The sequence below is a fragment of the Rhodnius prolixus genome, unplaced genomic scaffold, assembly GCF_049639745.1.
Source record: "Rhodnius prolixus isolate KJV_2025 unplaced genomic scaffold, Rpr scaffold_10, whole genome shotgun sequence".
In the NCBI taxonomy this organism is placed as follows: Eukaryota; Metazoa; Arthropoda; class Insecta; order Hemiptera; family Reduviidae; genus Rhodnius; species Rhodnius prolixus.
Genome location: NW_027411615.1, coordinates 27,146,977 through 27,161,060, shown reverse-complemented (window position 1 = coordinate 27,161,060; position 14,084 = coordinate 27,146,977). Strand labels below are relative to the sequence as shown.

General features: G+C 30.1%; 2 protein-coding genes across 5 annotated transcripts; one reads left to right on the top strand and one right to left on the bottom strand.

Moving 5' to 3' along the window:
• The first annotated feature begins 363 nt into the window (after positions 1 to 363).
• Positions 364 to 6,033, top strand: pasi2 (Protein). 3 transcript variants are annotated; one of them, XM_074132831.1, is made up of 7 exons: positions 365 to 526; positions 623 to 880; positions 964 to 1,093; positions 1,178 to 1,272; positions 1,382 to 1,618; positions 3,800 to 3,920; positions 5,700 to 6,033. In XM_074132831.1, the coding sequence occupies exons 2-6, from the start codon at positions 686 to 688 to the stop codon at positions 3,899 to 3,901; spliced, it is 759 nt and encodes a 252-aa protein (XP_073988932.1). In that variant the 5' UTR covers positions 365 to 526; positions 623 to 685; the 3' UTR covers positions 3,902 to 3,920; positions 5,700 to 6,033. The 3 variants fall into 3 exon arrangements, with proteins under 3 accessions (XP_073988933.1, XP_073988932.1, XP_073988931.1); XM_074132832.1 differs by lacking the exon at positions 3,800 to 3,920 and having other exon boundaries at positions 364 to 526; XM_074132830.1 differs by lacking the exon at positions 3,800 to 3,920 and having other exon boundaries at positions 367 to 482.
• Positions 6,034 to 6,858: 825 nt separating this feature from the next.
• On the bottom strand, positions 6,859 to 12,241 carry LOC141456666 (odorant receptor 4-like). Of its 2 annotated transcripts, none has more exons than XM_074132829.1 (8): positions 12,078 to 12,241; positions 11,319 to 11,483; positions 10,466 to 10,827; positions 8,898 to 9,152; positions 7,599 to 7,689; positions 7,391 to 7,498; positions 7,165 to 7,320; positions 6,859 to 6,993 (listed from the first exon to the last, which is right to left on the bottom strand). In XM_074132829.1, the coding sequence occupies exons 1-8, from the start codon at positions 12,105 to 12,107 to the stop codon at positions 6,943 to 6,945; spliced, it is 1,218 nt and encodes a 405-aa protein (XP_073988930.1). In that variant the 5' UTR covers positions 12,108 to 12,241; the 3' UTR covers positions 6,859 to 6,942. The 2 variants fall into 2 exon arrangements, with proteins under 2 accessions (XP_073988930.1, XP_073988929.1); XM_074132828.1 differs by having other exon boundaries at positions 7,593 to 7,689; positions 12,078 to 12,225.
• Between the last annotated feature and the right edge of the window lie 1,843 nt (positions 12,242 to 14,084).

The following is a 14,084-nucleotide window of genomic DNA, read 5'->3' as shown; positions in this document are numbered from 1 at the left end:
TCTTTCGTTTCTTTTTTTCTTTAATGGACTAATAATCTACATAATTATACTAAAGACTGTCACCAATAGAAATAGATTTAAAGATCTGATTTATTTATCAATCAGATATCGTGGAAGTTGATTAAAATAACTTCTGTCGCCATTAAATAAATTTTTGCTTGCGAAAGAAAATGTCCCCAAAATTGAGGACACTCCAATAAACTCTTTTTTATCAACAAGTTAATTAAGTTATGTAGCTAATAGCTTATTTAAGGTATTCATACAAAATGATAGCTTTTTAACGGCTCCCCTAGCTTATTCAGTTTGTAGGATAAATCGATTTTAATCGAAATATTGAGGCACGCCCATATTTTACCTCATCGTTATTGTTGTTTGTTAAATAATCAACAAGAAGAGAGGTTAGAATTCAGGAAAGAGTTTATAAATTGTCTTAATTAAAAATATTGTATATACACAATAGTTTTATTTTTTAACTAGTTTAGGTGAGTTCTTCCATTAGGTGAAGTTGATCTCTAGCTACTAAAAAGTTAGTAACAACTGCTTTATTGAATGTTCTATGTTCTCATGAGTTAGTAGAAAGAGTTTTATATATTTTGATAATTGTTTTTTTTTTTTTTTCTAGATTTCTTAGAAGGAACTAGATTTCTTAAGGTGTGTTTAGGGTTTAATTTAAGGAAAGAACAAAATGTGTGCAAAGAAGACTCCAAGCATGGGAACAACTGGTAGTGTGTATTCCCATGTAACTCGCTCAACATCCAATCTTAAATCGACAAGATCAATGCGATCTTTGAAAATTCCGTGGTACCGCAGGCCTTTAGTACAAGATGCTTATATTCTTGACATCCAAAGAGGTGCTCTGGTTGCTGGAATTTATTCATTGGTAACTTTCATTATTATATTAGCGTTGAATTAAAAATAAAATTGTATACTTTGTAATTGTTATTTACTTTGTATCAAATAAAGGTGCTGAGTATATTCACAGTAGTAACAGGTGTGTTTGATATATATTCACTGGCAATGGCAGCACCAGGTTCCACCCATTTTGGTTACTACTTCATTAGTTATCAGTTTGTTTATGTTGGTAACAAACATGGTGAGTTACATATTTGGGATTACATACAATCCTCTGAATTGTCATTCTCATTGTGTAGAAATTTAATACATTGATTTTTTGCAGTGAGGAATACATTAATTCTATTTGCAATGTTCTCAGTACTCTCAGCGTTGACGGTTCTTGTCTCTAGTATCATGCTCATTATCGCTTTAAGAAAGGTGTGCCATTTTTTTTTCTTTTATTCTATATTTCCAATTTTGATGAAAATGCCTTGTGGTATACCGCATATATCCTTATTACGCCAATTAATTGGTACTGTGTTTACAGGAATATGAAAAGAAAATGATTCCTTGGCTGTATTGCTTCGCAATTTTCACTATTATTCGTGTACTGGGTTGGCTGTTCTTTGCCATAGTTAACGATCTTATATTCGCTTACAATATTCTAATGGTTTTTCTTTGGGCACTGTTCTGCGTAGCGAATGTATACAGTTGGATCGTTGTGTACTCATTATTTTTAGAACTGGCGGATCTTACCAAACTAGAGGATTTGGCACACTTAAGGGTAAGAGATTAGTTTGATAACTAGTTTTATTCGTAAACTAAAGTTTATCATTTAAATATTAGATATTTATGATTTTATTTTATAGTTACTAACAGATTTTTCTACACCAAAGATTGTAACATCTCTTCTGATTTTTAACACAGCTTTAATTTTTTAATTTTGCAATGGATTACACAAAATTATTTGATATAGAATCCAAATTTTTGAAGCAAGTACAGTGTTGTCCTTTATTCATCAGTATCGACTGATTATTGTACTTCCAAGAGAGCCTTTCCTCAGTCTTCATTCTTCAGATTTTTTCATAAAGATTGGCGAATCTTTGTCTAGAAAATCTTTCTATTTTGCATAATTCTGCATTTTTGCTGCGTTTACACTATCGGTAGTAGTGAATCCACAATTTCCTCTTCTTGTGATTTTACTTCTTAAATATTTTGTGGTAATGGACCGAAAAGGTCATGGCTTACTGCCTATCCCTTCGGAATCTAACCGATGATCCGCAAGCGAATAATCTAAGTATTGGTTATTTTAAAATATTAGAGAATCGTAGAAGGTGAAACGAACCAATGTAGCTGTTAATCCAAATCATAGGACATTTACTTCTTAAACTGAAGTGACCTTCGCTGTGAATCCGTACTTAAATTGTAACACTCTCCGTGCCAGTAAGATTCTTTCACCAATTTCTGACTTTTTAGCCAAAATAGTGAGGAGTCGCAATATCCAAACGATTAGAGGTAACGCAAAGCTAAGATGTAGTTGGTACTGAATTCGCTTCCCGGTTTTGTTCTTGGATTTTATTTATTAGTTAATAAAAGCAGTTTTAGTAGCCTTTGTACGCGATTCCTAATTTGGTTCTTGGACTTAAAAGTCCCCTGACCTAAAATACGTACTATTTTACTTTTTTCAAAAACAATATGATTATGATATGATGAGTCATTTGGACCTTTCTTTCTACTGAAGATAGAGAAATTCAAAGCAGACACTAGCTAATCCTATGTCTATTTATAGTAATTCCTAGTTGATCTTACTTAGGGTGACATTACAACTAACTTTTATGTGGCTTAAACCGCTAAATGTTGTTAATCAAGTTTCATTCTAGATCTCATCAGCTTCTAGATCCTCTTTTTGCTTGACACCTCATTCCTGTGTATTTATTTCTTTATAATAATTTTATCTCTCCATAAAAAATATAAAATGTGTGAAGGATAGAACATATTTTAGAAAACTGCTTCAAAACTGAGTAGATTTTTTTGTTTTTTTGTACCTGCTCATTTTAAGCCCCGTTTCATCCTTGGCATCCTTAATTGCAATCATAATCATTCACTTCCGTTGATCTCCATATGCTATTCTTTTCTTAATTTAGCTTGCTTACAATTACTTGAAGGGTTAGCATAAATTTTCCGTTACACTATGTATTCACTCTATAAAATGTGTAAATATACCCATTTTAGTTGTACATAATAAGGAGAGAAATTGATTCTCGTATAAATTAAGAGTATATGTATGTATAAGAGTTACAATTCAAATTAAGTTCACATTAGTAATCCGAATTATTTCTTGAAATTACCAGTTTTGATTACAGTTCAAAAATTGGGTTCAACGTTATTCCGAGGAATACTAAATTTTTTATACATTCAACGTTGTTTTGAGAACTTATAATTCTTCAACTAATTTTATAATATTTGTATAATAGGCGTCGTTGCTACTTGGTAACCTAGTAAAAAAAAAATACTTGACAGACATTTCAACAACGTATATGTTCCCTAAATTTCATAAAGAATATTCAGATAAATTAATATCAATAGTTCTCACTTAAATGCTTTGAAATGCGGTCCTTGATTTTATTTTCGATAGATGTTGTATGTCGATTTTGGGCCATCGATGTTTTCTTAATCCTATGAGTAAAATTTGGAATTTCACACATAGTTGCCAATGGTATTTTTGACTTCTGTGGATGTCCGGATGAGAGTTTATGTTTCTTTAGGCAAAATTTAGGTTTTAGCGATATTGCTGTAGTCCAAGAATTTAATTTATATTTTCCCATAAGTTGGAAAACATTTTATAAATTTAAGTAACATCCAAATTAATTAAATTTTTATTTTTTCCACCATTGTCGTAGCAATAAAATTTGGAACTAAGAATTTACATTATTCAACGATTTGCTAAATGTTTTGTATGAGACAGATGGGTACAATGCAGTCATTGAATGCTTCAACTACGCAGTCTTTGGCCGGGTCCAGACCTACCACGCCACACAGTACTGTATCTACACAACCAGTTCATTAAGTCTGACTAAGTTTTCAAGGTACAATTATAAAAGAAAAAAAGGCGATGGATATTATTAAGCGATGATATATCCTTAGTACAAAAAATGCACAAAAATATCTTGAAGCTCACAGTTAAAATATATTTCATCTTGGGCTCCCATTAAATTTACATTTTATTAGATGAACAATTTTTTTTTTCTTACCCTAACATTAACGAACTATTCGTCTCGTAAGTTTTGAAATAATTATTATCTGTATTATTTGTTTATTATAATCAGTTGGCAGCTAAAATAAGTAAAGATTTTTTTTTTCATTTATGTTTGGGTTAATACAAGTAAAAAGTACGTGATTTTATCAGTACCATTTTAGAAGTTAACCATCTTCTCCAACATAAATCACATCCATCTTATCAGAAATACATTTATTCTCATTGATCACTCTAAACGTCTTTAAATTGCCCGATAGACTAAGGATATGTCAATAGACCGCATATTAACATAAAAGGTGTCTTGGCTTCTAAATAGATCACCTAAATCAAACTGCTTTTTTTTTTTATTATTATTAAAATTTAACACCAATAACTGAGGTGGCTGTGTTGATGCACACTTAAGATGGTGCTTTAATAGTAACACTTATTTTGTTTTTCTTAAATACATTATGTCCACACAAATTAATAGTGGTGGTGCAGATTTAAATTGTAATAAATACTGTTGCTCTGGCCATACTTTTCTGCGAGATCCTCGTCTTCGAAACAATAGAACATCATTGATTTTTTTTCACATTGATATGGATCAACAGTGTTATTTTGTGGGCAACATCTCGCAACTTTTCCCACTCAGTCTTTTTTGGCGATCTGGCTTTCCCAATACAACTTATTTTTCCTCTGGTGTTCCTTTTGATGAAAATTTGCACATAGTTAAATGAAAATATTATGTATGGGCTTAATTAATATACTTACAGATTAAATTATTACTCCATACACTGAAACAACGTTAAATTTTTATCTTCATTTATTTTTATTTATTCAATTAATGTTTGAAGATTATTGAACATACATAATTTTTATTTTGTGACCAACCGTGCAGAATTTCTTTCCAAGCTATTTTATATTGTATTGGGTTAATTTATCAAAAAGTCAAAATCTATCGGTACTTTTACTTTAATTTTTTTTTTCTTTTGTTTACAAAAACGTACTAAGATCGACCTGGATTAATCTTTAGCTTTAATTTGATTCAAAATTTGCGAAGGAAAAAGTAATATTTTCACAATAGTACAGAGAAATGGGAAAGTTTTATCCATAATATTATATTAATTTAATTTAATGTGTATTAGCGATCAGTAATAATAATTTTAAAATTATTTATGAGGTTCGGGAATGAAAAAATGAATAAATGCCATTGTTTTGATAATTTTAAATCTTTTTCAATAATGTGCATGTTGAAAATCAATTTACTAAAGCTCCAATCAACATTTTTAACAAGCACATCCCCACATGCCTTGAAAAAGATACTAAATATTTATACATTTTTTAATTGCTGAACCTCATAAACAATTTTAAAATAAACACTAATATAATTTTAAAAAATTGGGTACCTATAATAAGATTTAGATATAAAATAGCTAATAATCAGAAAAAAATATAATATACAAATACCTGTGTTATTTAGTTTTTATATTGAAATGTACATAGTTGGATTATTCCTATTATTTGTGTCGAAATGTACATATTTGGATGATTCAATTTTACAAGCAAATTTTTCATTAAAAGTTAATGCTAACAGTTCAAATTATGAATTATTTTTCATTTTTTATTTCAGTTGAGCACGATGGCTTCATTAGCTGCTTCCACTAATCCTTCATTGGCTGGTTCGAGACCTACGACTCCATACAGTACTGTATACACAATACCCACGTCAATCTAATAATATACTAATGTAACCTGATTGTCTGACTGATGAAGTGATGTTGATATTAATTGTAAATTAATTCCGTCCTTTTTATCTTTTGATAGTATAAAGTATCCAACCTTATATATATATAGAACATTTAGTTAAGTTTATATAATATTATTTGTATAAGGAGTGTAAATTATAGTTATTGACATATAGTCAACTACTAATATATTTTTCTAAATGATGCACATATTTTAATGGGCAAAAACAATAAAGATGCCATAATGTTTTTTTTTTACTTTTTTTATATGTATACTTTATTTTTTATTTGTATATTTTAAACCAAAGTTAGCCTCTTGTACATTATATTATTTTATTGCACATCTTTGATTTTAAAATAAATTTTAAAAAAAGAAAAAAGTGGACACCTTTCATTATTATTAACATTCGTGTTAATTTTACGTTATTCAAAGCCCCCTTGGGCTCAACTTATCATTTCGTGTATGTTCGTGTAGAGTACGTGAATGTTGAACAGGAATCCACGTTTAGGTAAGCAAAACCCAAATAGTTTCATTCATCTAATGCTGTCGTCTATTTACTTTCTGCACGATGTTGGAATTGCCAACTTGAATATTGTCCATGATTTTAGTCTGTCATAACCACAGAAAGCCTGAAGAAGTGGATTCTTCTCTGTGCAGAGACGGCAGTCTTTAAGAGCGAAGTGGTTCACAGCGATTATGCATTAATTTACCAAATCATTAAGTCATTTTATCTTATTTCATTCTTACAGATGAGATATTGAGCATTCGAAAAATTTAATAGTAAAACTGTTTTTATTTGATTCTAATGCTATAATTCTTACAAAAATGTTTTTGCGCTAAAATCATAACTTATAAGAGAATTATATCATTCATGACAAATTATCTAAGTATTCTTGCGTATTTTATGTTTATACTACATTCTCTATTTCTACAATAAGAGTAACTAAGTTTGCTATTATTATATAATTCAAATTTAAGTAATGTGCCGAAAATTTTCATGACACCAATGAATAATAGCGAAATAATGAATAAAAGATGGGTGCAAATACTAGTTAATACTAGAGTATAAATAAATAAGCCATATCTTTAGAAGTAACTTTTCTACTTTCTCTAGAAAGATGTGAAAATTACCGAGCTGCTTTCAACATGTTAAAGTAAGTGAAAGATGCTTGAAGTAACTGAAACAAGAATATTACTTTTATTAAAAATATAATAAAAAATATTTTGAATTTGAAACTTTTCATAAGAAACTTATTGAAAATCATAAAGTTTTCAATCATAATACTTTTGCACTTTCAAGTAAAAACGTTTTAATAAATATTTTGCATATATAAATACGTAGACTGTACCTCGCTAGAGCCTTTTAAAGAAAATTCTTGCAAACCAGCTCCTTTAAGCGCCTTATTTTTATTACTTATTGTTAACATATTTAAAAGAGCCTTCTGAATTGTTATTGGTTCCATATACCAAGAGGAATCATAAACTGTTTCTCCGATTCTAGTCCACTGCAAAAGGCCAGAGTAAATTAAATGACTCATCTGAAGCCAGAATTTTATCAAAGGAGTTAGAAATTACCCAATCTTTCATTTGTTGACCAAACCAACAGTAACATCCAGTGAGTGCCAGTTCTGGTACAAGAAGATTAACAAATTCAAGAATTAAGAAAAAATTACTTTGTGGATCCTGTAATGAATAAAGACAAATCAAGCAAAACATTAGAATTGACAATCTTTACTGATAAGCCAGTAAAAAAACAAAATGGAAACAAAAAACATACAGTTACCATATAAATAGCTGTGCACATAACCAATCCACAATTAAAACTCACACCAAACAATAATAAACTGTAAGTTTCTTGGAATAAGTTGAGGCATCTGAAAATTGGAAGCACAAGTAAAGTAGTAAGTAAGTAAAGTAATTACCTATTTTTTCAGACGGGCTTTACGTCCAACTACCAATTAGGTGTCGTGGACGGAGGCGACTAGCATACATACTTTACTGTAAATTCTTTTATTATTTATTAAATAAAATCCAAGACCTAAGACCGGGAATCGAACCCAGTAGAACAATACATATTAACTTCACAGGTCTCGCTCGGCTACCGTGGCGCCTAATTGGAAGCACTAATGAAACCAAAAATGATTCTTCTGTTATTGTGCTGCTTAAACTCTAGAACAATGATTCAGCAACTTTCTGTTTTCGTCGTCCCCCACTCTCTGGGACGAACAATAAACTGCAAACTTAAAGATCTATTGTGTTCTTACTGGTGCCAGGCGGCCTTTATAGCATCCACACCAGTCCCAGAATACCCAAAAATAACTTTCCAGTTATCTGAATATTTCTTGGATAGTTACATCAATATGAAGGTGTATTGGAATTTACATCATTTTCCCAAAGATACTTGGTTGTTCTTCCACTTATATATTTTAGTCAATTCATGATTCAATGGTACTTAGTGCATTAAAAGATCGGAATTTTCAAATCGAACTCGCTCATTTTTTAAAGTATCTATTAAAATGTTGCAGTAAAAGTAACAATTTTACCCTTAAAAACTGACCTATGTACATCGAAATTCTTCAAAGTTAAAAATGGTTGACTCCAGAACTTCATTATTTCCAGACATCCATTTTCATTCAATAATAAAGAATTTTTTTTTTATCAGCATTTATTTAAAATTAGTAAAGCTCAATTAGAATATAAAGAAATTACAAGCAACAGTGCTCCGATATTAATAATACATAATATCATTTACAACCATGCAATGGACGTAGAGCGGCCCTAAAACTAGATGATTTTTTTTAAATTCAAGGTGCGTCAAAATCTCGATTTTGACCGATCAGCGCCTGGAGAATTTTTCAGTTCATTGCAGGCCTCTGAACAGAGTTCTAAACAATGTAGTTTGTTAGTTCAGTTTACTGTAAGAAAATCTAAGGACCTACCAATGGATTCAAACGTCGAATCTCACACAGGAATCTAATAAACTTAGCAAAACCATTTTCTAGATTTTTCCTCTTTATTATGGTGGAAAAAAGTATGATAATATATTGTATAAGTAATGTATGCATGCGTTCATCTTGATTACCTTAACAAGACTTGATGACGTTGGATTATCAGCTTTAATCTGAGCTTCTTGTATTTAGCTGTTGTTAATTTGGATGATTTTGTTTCAGTGAGAGCTGGAGAGTTGTAATCAAAGGTATCTTTTATATAAAGTGATAATATTTCCAACTGTGAGCAAATTTGCTTAGAATATGTCACATATGTAGCCAAGAGAGCCCAAAATATTGTAGCTAAGTTTAGAGCTACTACAGTTTGAAAAATACATACGACAGTATACCTGAAATCAATAATTTGCTTATTTCTACTTTACTTTTATTATAGATATCAGAAATGTTGCAACTTTTCAGACGATACAAAAGAATTCATTTCTTTGTTTTGTTATTTATTTATTTTGATATTTGGCGAAAGGAAGTTTGGATCATTGGGAAGAATAATTACATGTTCCTAGAATAATTGATCTCTCTCATTTTTTTTAATTTTGTGTGTAGATATTTTAGACTAAGAAAGCTTTCTTAAGCAAAATAATTATATTGTATATACCACAATGATTTTAAAGAAGCATACTACATATCGTAGTTGCACATTGCATAGAATACATTGTAGATTAACCAGTTTTTAACTTCTTTTACACCAAGTAAGGAGAATAGCGATATTCTCAACTTTACTCTCTAACTTTCTTCTAATCTGAAAAGACAAATTTAATTTTTGCGGAGGCTCTACTTCTGATACTAAGCATTAAAAAGACCTATCTTTTTTAAAATATTTTCTAGACAAATTGATTTTTATTTAAATTAGTTTATATTTTTTGGAATTTGAAAAATAGCTTTGGCATGAAAGTGTTATTATGGTTGGTCGGTCTATAATTAGATGAATTACTTTCCTTACTTTGTGGATCATATCTTATACATTTCTTTGTTCTTCTCTTTGTCTACAACTGTTAAGTTGCCATTGTTGAAAGTACTGGAATAACCTTTGTTATTATTATTCAGGGCTCAACATTTAATCTCACAGTCGTCCAGTCTTTTTCCGCATTTTCTTTTCCACTGCTGCCTCCAGGCAGTATTCTTTCGTTAAGAACACAGTCCTTTACCTGACGGTGAACTGAAAAAAGGCTAGGAGTAAGAGAAAATTCTGTTTCCTATAATTCATGTCTTTCTCGTGTGCTACAATTTCCTTTCTAGCTGCACTTAATTTTATACATTAATATTTGTTTTCAATTCTATCTTTGATTTTAATGGATATCCTCTTTGGGTATTGTAGCGATAAATGTAATGTTGCGGTTTCTAAAAAATTAGTTAACCTCTTACGTCCATATTTTTTACTAATATTTTGTGCATCTCTTACTACTTCATCTGTATAGCCACGGATGCCCTTTTTGTCCGTTAAATTTTGAGTTGTCATTTTGTGGTTTGTGTTATACTTAAATAAGAAAATCTACACATGGTAACTTTCTCGCCCTAGCAAAATAAACTGTCAACTACTGGGCAGACAACTAACTAGTTTAAGTTCTAATTGCTTTTACAACGGGCTACTATTTGATTACATTTGTAGGTATTTAGGACAAATATTAATATTAATTATATTACTTACCTAAACCAGGTGTTTACTTCAAAAGGCATCCATCCTTCATTCATTAAAGTCATTTCAGAAGTCCTTTCAAATAATGGTCGTCTACTAATGGTAAATATACAAGCCCAATAAAATAATACTAATGATATTTTTATAAATCGATGTGTAAAGTCACTAGCATCTTTTTCTACTTTCTGTTGTTCAACAGTCAAAGATTTTGTTTCTTTGCCAAATTCATTTTTAATTAAGGTATACAAGGACTTAAATCTTCGTGATCTTACTAACAGACCACAACTTAATGAAATAGCAAACAAGTACAAAAAAATGAAATGTATTATCTCCAGAATTGTTAATTTTTCAATTTTGTTGAAGTTGAATATAATCTGGAAAATAAAAATAAAGCAAAGTACTTAAAATAGTAGTTCTCAAGAACTAAGCAAGTATTTAAAAAACGAGGAAGGGCGTACTAAGTAAAGGTCACAAAAGGCAGTTCTGAGCGTTCATTTTCTCGTTTAAAAAATATTAAAAATCACATCAAATTAACTGTGCAACAATGTAGGCTGAATGTCTTATCCGTTTTAAATATAAGAAGGTGATGTGTTGAGTAAGATTAAATAAAGATTTTGAAAATTAGAAGAAAAGAGAAAACTTTAGTTTGAAAAGTGTCCTACAGATCAGATTTTGTGGACGGAAGCTACGATATGTTATCCTAAAATTTGTCATCTTGTTAAATAAATCCAAAGAAAAAGATCGGATGTTTAATCCAGTATCACAATACTCCAAGTTTGGCGGTTTGCGTTCTACTCTAACCGCTCAGATATCATAAAGCCTAAGGAATAAGGCAATTAATTAAAAAACTAAATGATTCACTCACCTGCAAAATAAATTGCATCATCCCAGTTAAGAGGGTTAGAAAATTTCTTGATATGTGGAACACAGCGGCCCAAGTGTTGTCATAATAAGCACCAACGTTTTTTACTATCTTTGCTCCTATGTAGAAAGTACTTTCTTCAGGGTTTTGGACCAACAGGTTTATTAACTGGAAGAAAAAGTTTTGTACTTTATGGAATTTAATAAAATAATTTGAATTACTATCACCATTTTGTAATATTGAAAGAGCAAACAAGAGGAAACAAATATTGTCTTCACTTTTTGATTTTAACTACTTGAATAATATTAAATAGGATAACTGCCACTGATGTACTTAGCTCATGAGAGGGACAAAAAGAAATAGAAACGAAGTTACTCATCACTTTGATCCAAAAAAGTTATGTAAAAAAATTATTCTAACAGAAATCAAAAATACACTTGCAGAAACCTTCACTGTTCTTCACAAAAAATAATAATAATAAATTATTAAAACCTTTTGTTAAGGGCTCATTTAAAGTGTATTAAAGAGTAAAACTTTAAAAAACTGAGAGATGTCTGACAAAAAAAATGATAAAGAGATCTCGTTGAGGAAACCAAAAACCAACGGCTCTTGTAATTTGCATCTTGAACGTTGTTAAATCATGTTTGAACTAGTATGAATAGGATCTTCCATGTAACGGACACATTAAAAATAAACGCTAGAATTATTTAAATTATTGAACTTCATAATTTTTATACATGTATTTTGTTTTGGTTCGCTCACCTTACTTCTTAAAAGTTTTAGAAAATGCATTATAATTAATAACAATTAAGCTTAGCTAAACTTCAACTAAATAAATCTCCCCAATAGCTCACAGGATTTCAAAGAACAATGAGCGAATTGCAATAATTTCATCAGTTTTGCTTTTATCACAAAATATAGTAACGTTTTTAATTTCTTGTTACTCCCACTTAAAGAAAGAAGTAGGTTAGAAGCATAAAATATGAACTGCTTTCAACTGTGTACATTTACCTTACTAATAAGTTGATGCTAATTGTTATTAGGCCAAGTTTGTGTAATGCTGAAATGTAATTAAGTTATTACATCGTGAATATACTTTCAATTAAGAATTCAATGTACCTAATCCCAGGAAATAATCAAATTAGATCCCATCTTTGAGAAACTTTTCTAGAACTGCATTAATCATTTACGGATGTAAATTGCTTTATTTCTGTTAATAATTACTCAACTATTAAAAGTAATTACGCATCAATAAACTACTTAATCTGATTGGTAAAATGGTGGGTCATAGAACGAACAAATTCTGTCTAAATGTTTGTTTTATTCATTGGTTATGGAGAATTCTTTGCAATTTATTATACAACTACTTCAGAACTTTTACAAGGTTTCAAGGTTCATTCCCATAATTTTGACCTTCATTATGAAAATATTAATTTTCTTTTTTTATTTTGTAAAGATTAGGTAAAAGTTTTGCGAAGATCGATAAAAGAAATACATGTAATCAGAATTAGAATTTAATTTAAAATGAATCTACGGCAGTTAATAACAATTCATACCTGATTATGGTTGCATTTTATTTACTGTACTTGTTATTTTCTCTTCATCCTAGAAGGATTGAATTTTGCACATGTTATAAATTGTTTTTTAGGCTTATTAGCAGTTGTTTAAAATTTCTCACTTGATTTGAATCACTTTTCTATAAAATCCTTTTGGACATACAGTGACTCCCATTAATATTGGGACAGTACATACAGAAGTTAAAAATTGACGAAAATTAAAAGTGGCACCCATTTATTCAAATTTTTATGAATTCATTTCATTTTATAATTACTATTAATTAAATAAAAACTATTTAAATAAGTACATAAAAATGTTTTGGTAGATTAAAAAATAATATATATAATAATAAGAGCAAATTCTACCTCTCATAAATATTGGGACACTATTATAATTTATAGTTTGTCCAAGGTTTTGCCCGAATATTTATACAATTTGTAAATATATACCTTAAGCATATATTCAATATGAAATTAATAATTAAATTAGTTTATATAAATCAAGCCAGGTGTAACATGTCGCGCAAAAATACAAATACAACGATTGAACAAAGAAATATTATAATTTCTTTGCACAAAGACAATAAAAAGTGTTAGAGAGACAGAAAAACTGATCGGACCTAAAACATCTACTGCGTGGAACATCATTCAGCGTTACCAAAAAGAAAAAAGAATTGTTTCAACCCCACAAAAAGGCCGTCCTCAGCTGCTTTGAGAGAGAGCAGCAGAGAGCAGCGTTATATATTAAAAGAATTAAAAAAGATCACCGACTTAGTGCTCCAAAACTTCTATGTGAAATTTTTGACATGTTCAGAGAGCAAAAAAGGAGCAGAAACAGTTCGGAGAGTGCTAAGAAAACTCGACTATCATGGTAGAGTAGCCTGGAAGAATCCTTTTGTCAGTAAGATAAATCGTGTTAAGAGAGTGAAATTTGCCGAAAAATATTTCAATGTAAATAGTGACTTTTGGAATGATATACTCTAGCGATGAATCAAAATTTAATGTTTTCCAGTCAGATGGAAGGGTTATGGTCTGGAGGAAAGCGAATGCTGAACTCGAAAAGAAGAATTTACAGCCAACTTTAAAGGGTTTTAAAGCTGCACCTCCGGGTGGAGGTGGGTCAGTTCTGGTTTGGGGCTGGATGTCCGCATCAGGATTTGGAGAATTAGTGTTTATTGATGGAATGATCCACAAAATGGTTTATAGTAATATA

Bases quoted from the DNA above. Each gene is read 5' to 3' on its own strand.
- LOC141456666 (XM_074132828.1), bottom strand. From the start codon at position 12,107: ATGCATTTTCTAAAACTTTTAAGAAGTAAG. The intron at 7,690-8,897 runs GTAATCAAGATG...TCCAATTTTCAG, and splicing joins CGTCATCAAGTCTTGTTAAG to ATGCCTCAACTTATTCCAAG. The intron at 7,499-7,592 runs GTATGTTTTTTG...TATTCATTACAG, and splicing joins CAGCTATTTATATGGTAACT to GATCCACAAAGTAATTTTTT.
- pasi2 (XM_074132832.1), top strand. From the start codon at position 686: ATGTGTGCAAAGAAGACTCCAAGCATGGGAACAACTGGTAGTGTGTAT. The intron at 1,094-1,177 runs GTGAGTTACATA...GATTTTTTGCAG, and splicing joins TTATGTTGGTAACAAACATG to TGAGGAATACATTAATTCTA. The intron at 1,273-1,381 runs GTGTGCCATTTT...CTGTGTTTACAG, and splicing joins TCATTATCGCTTTAAGAAAG to GAATATGAAAAGAAAATGAT.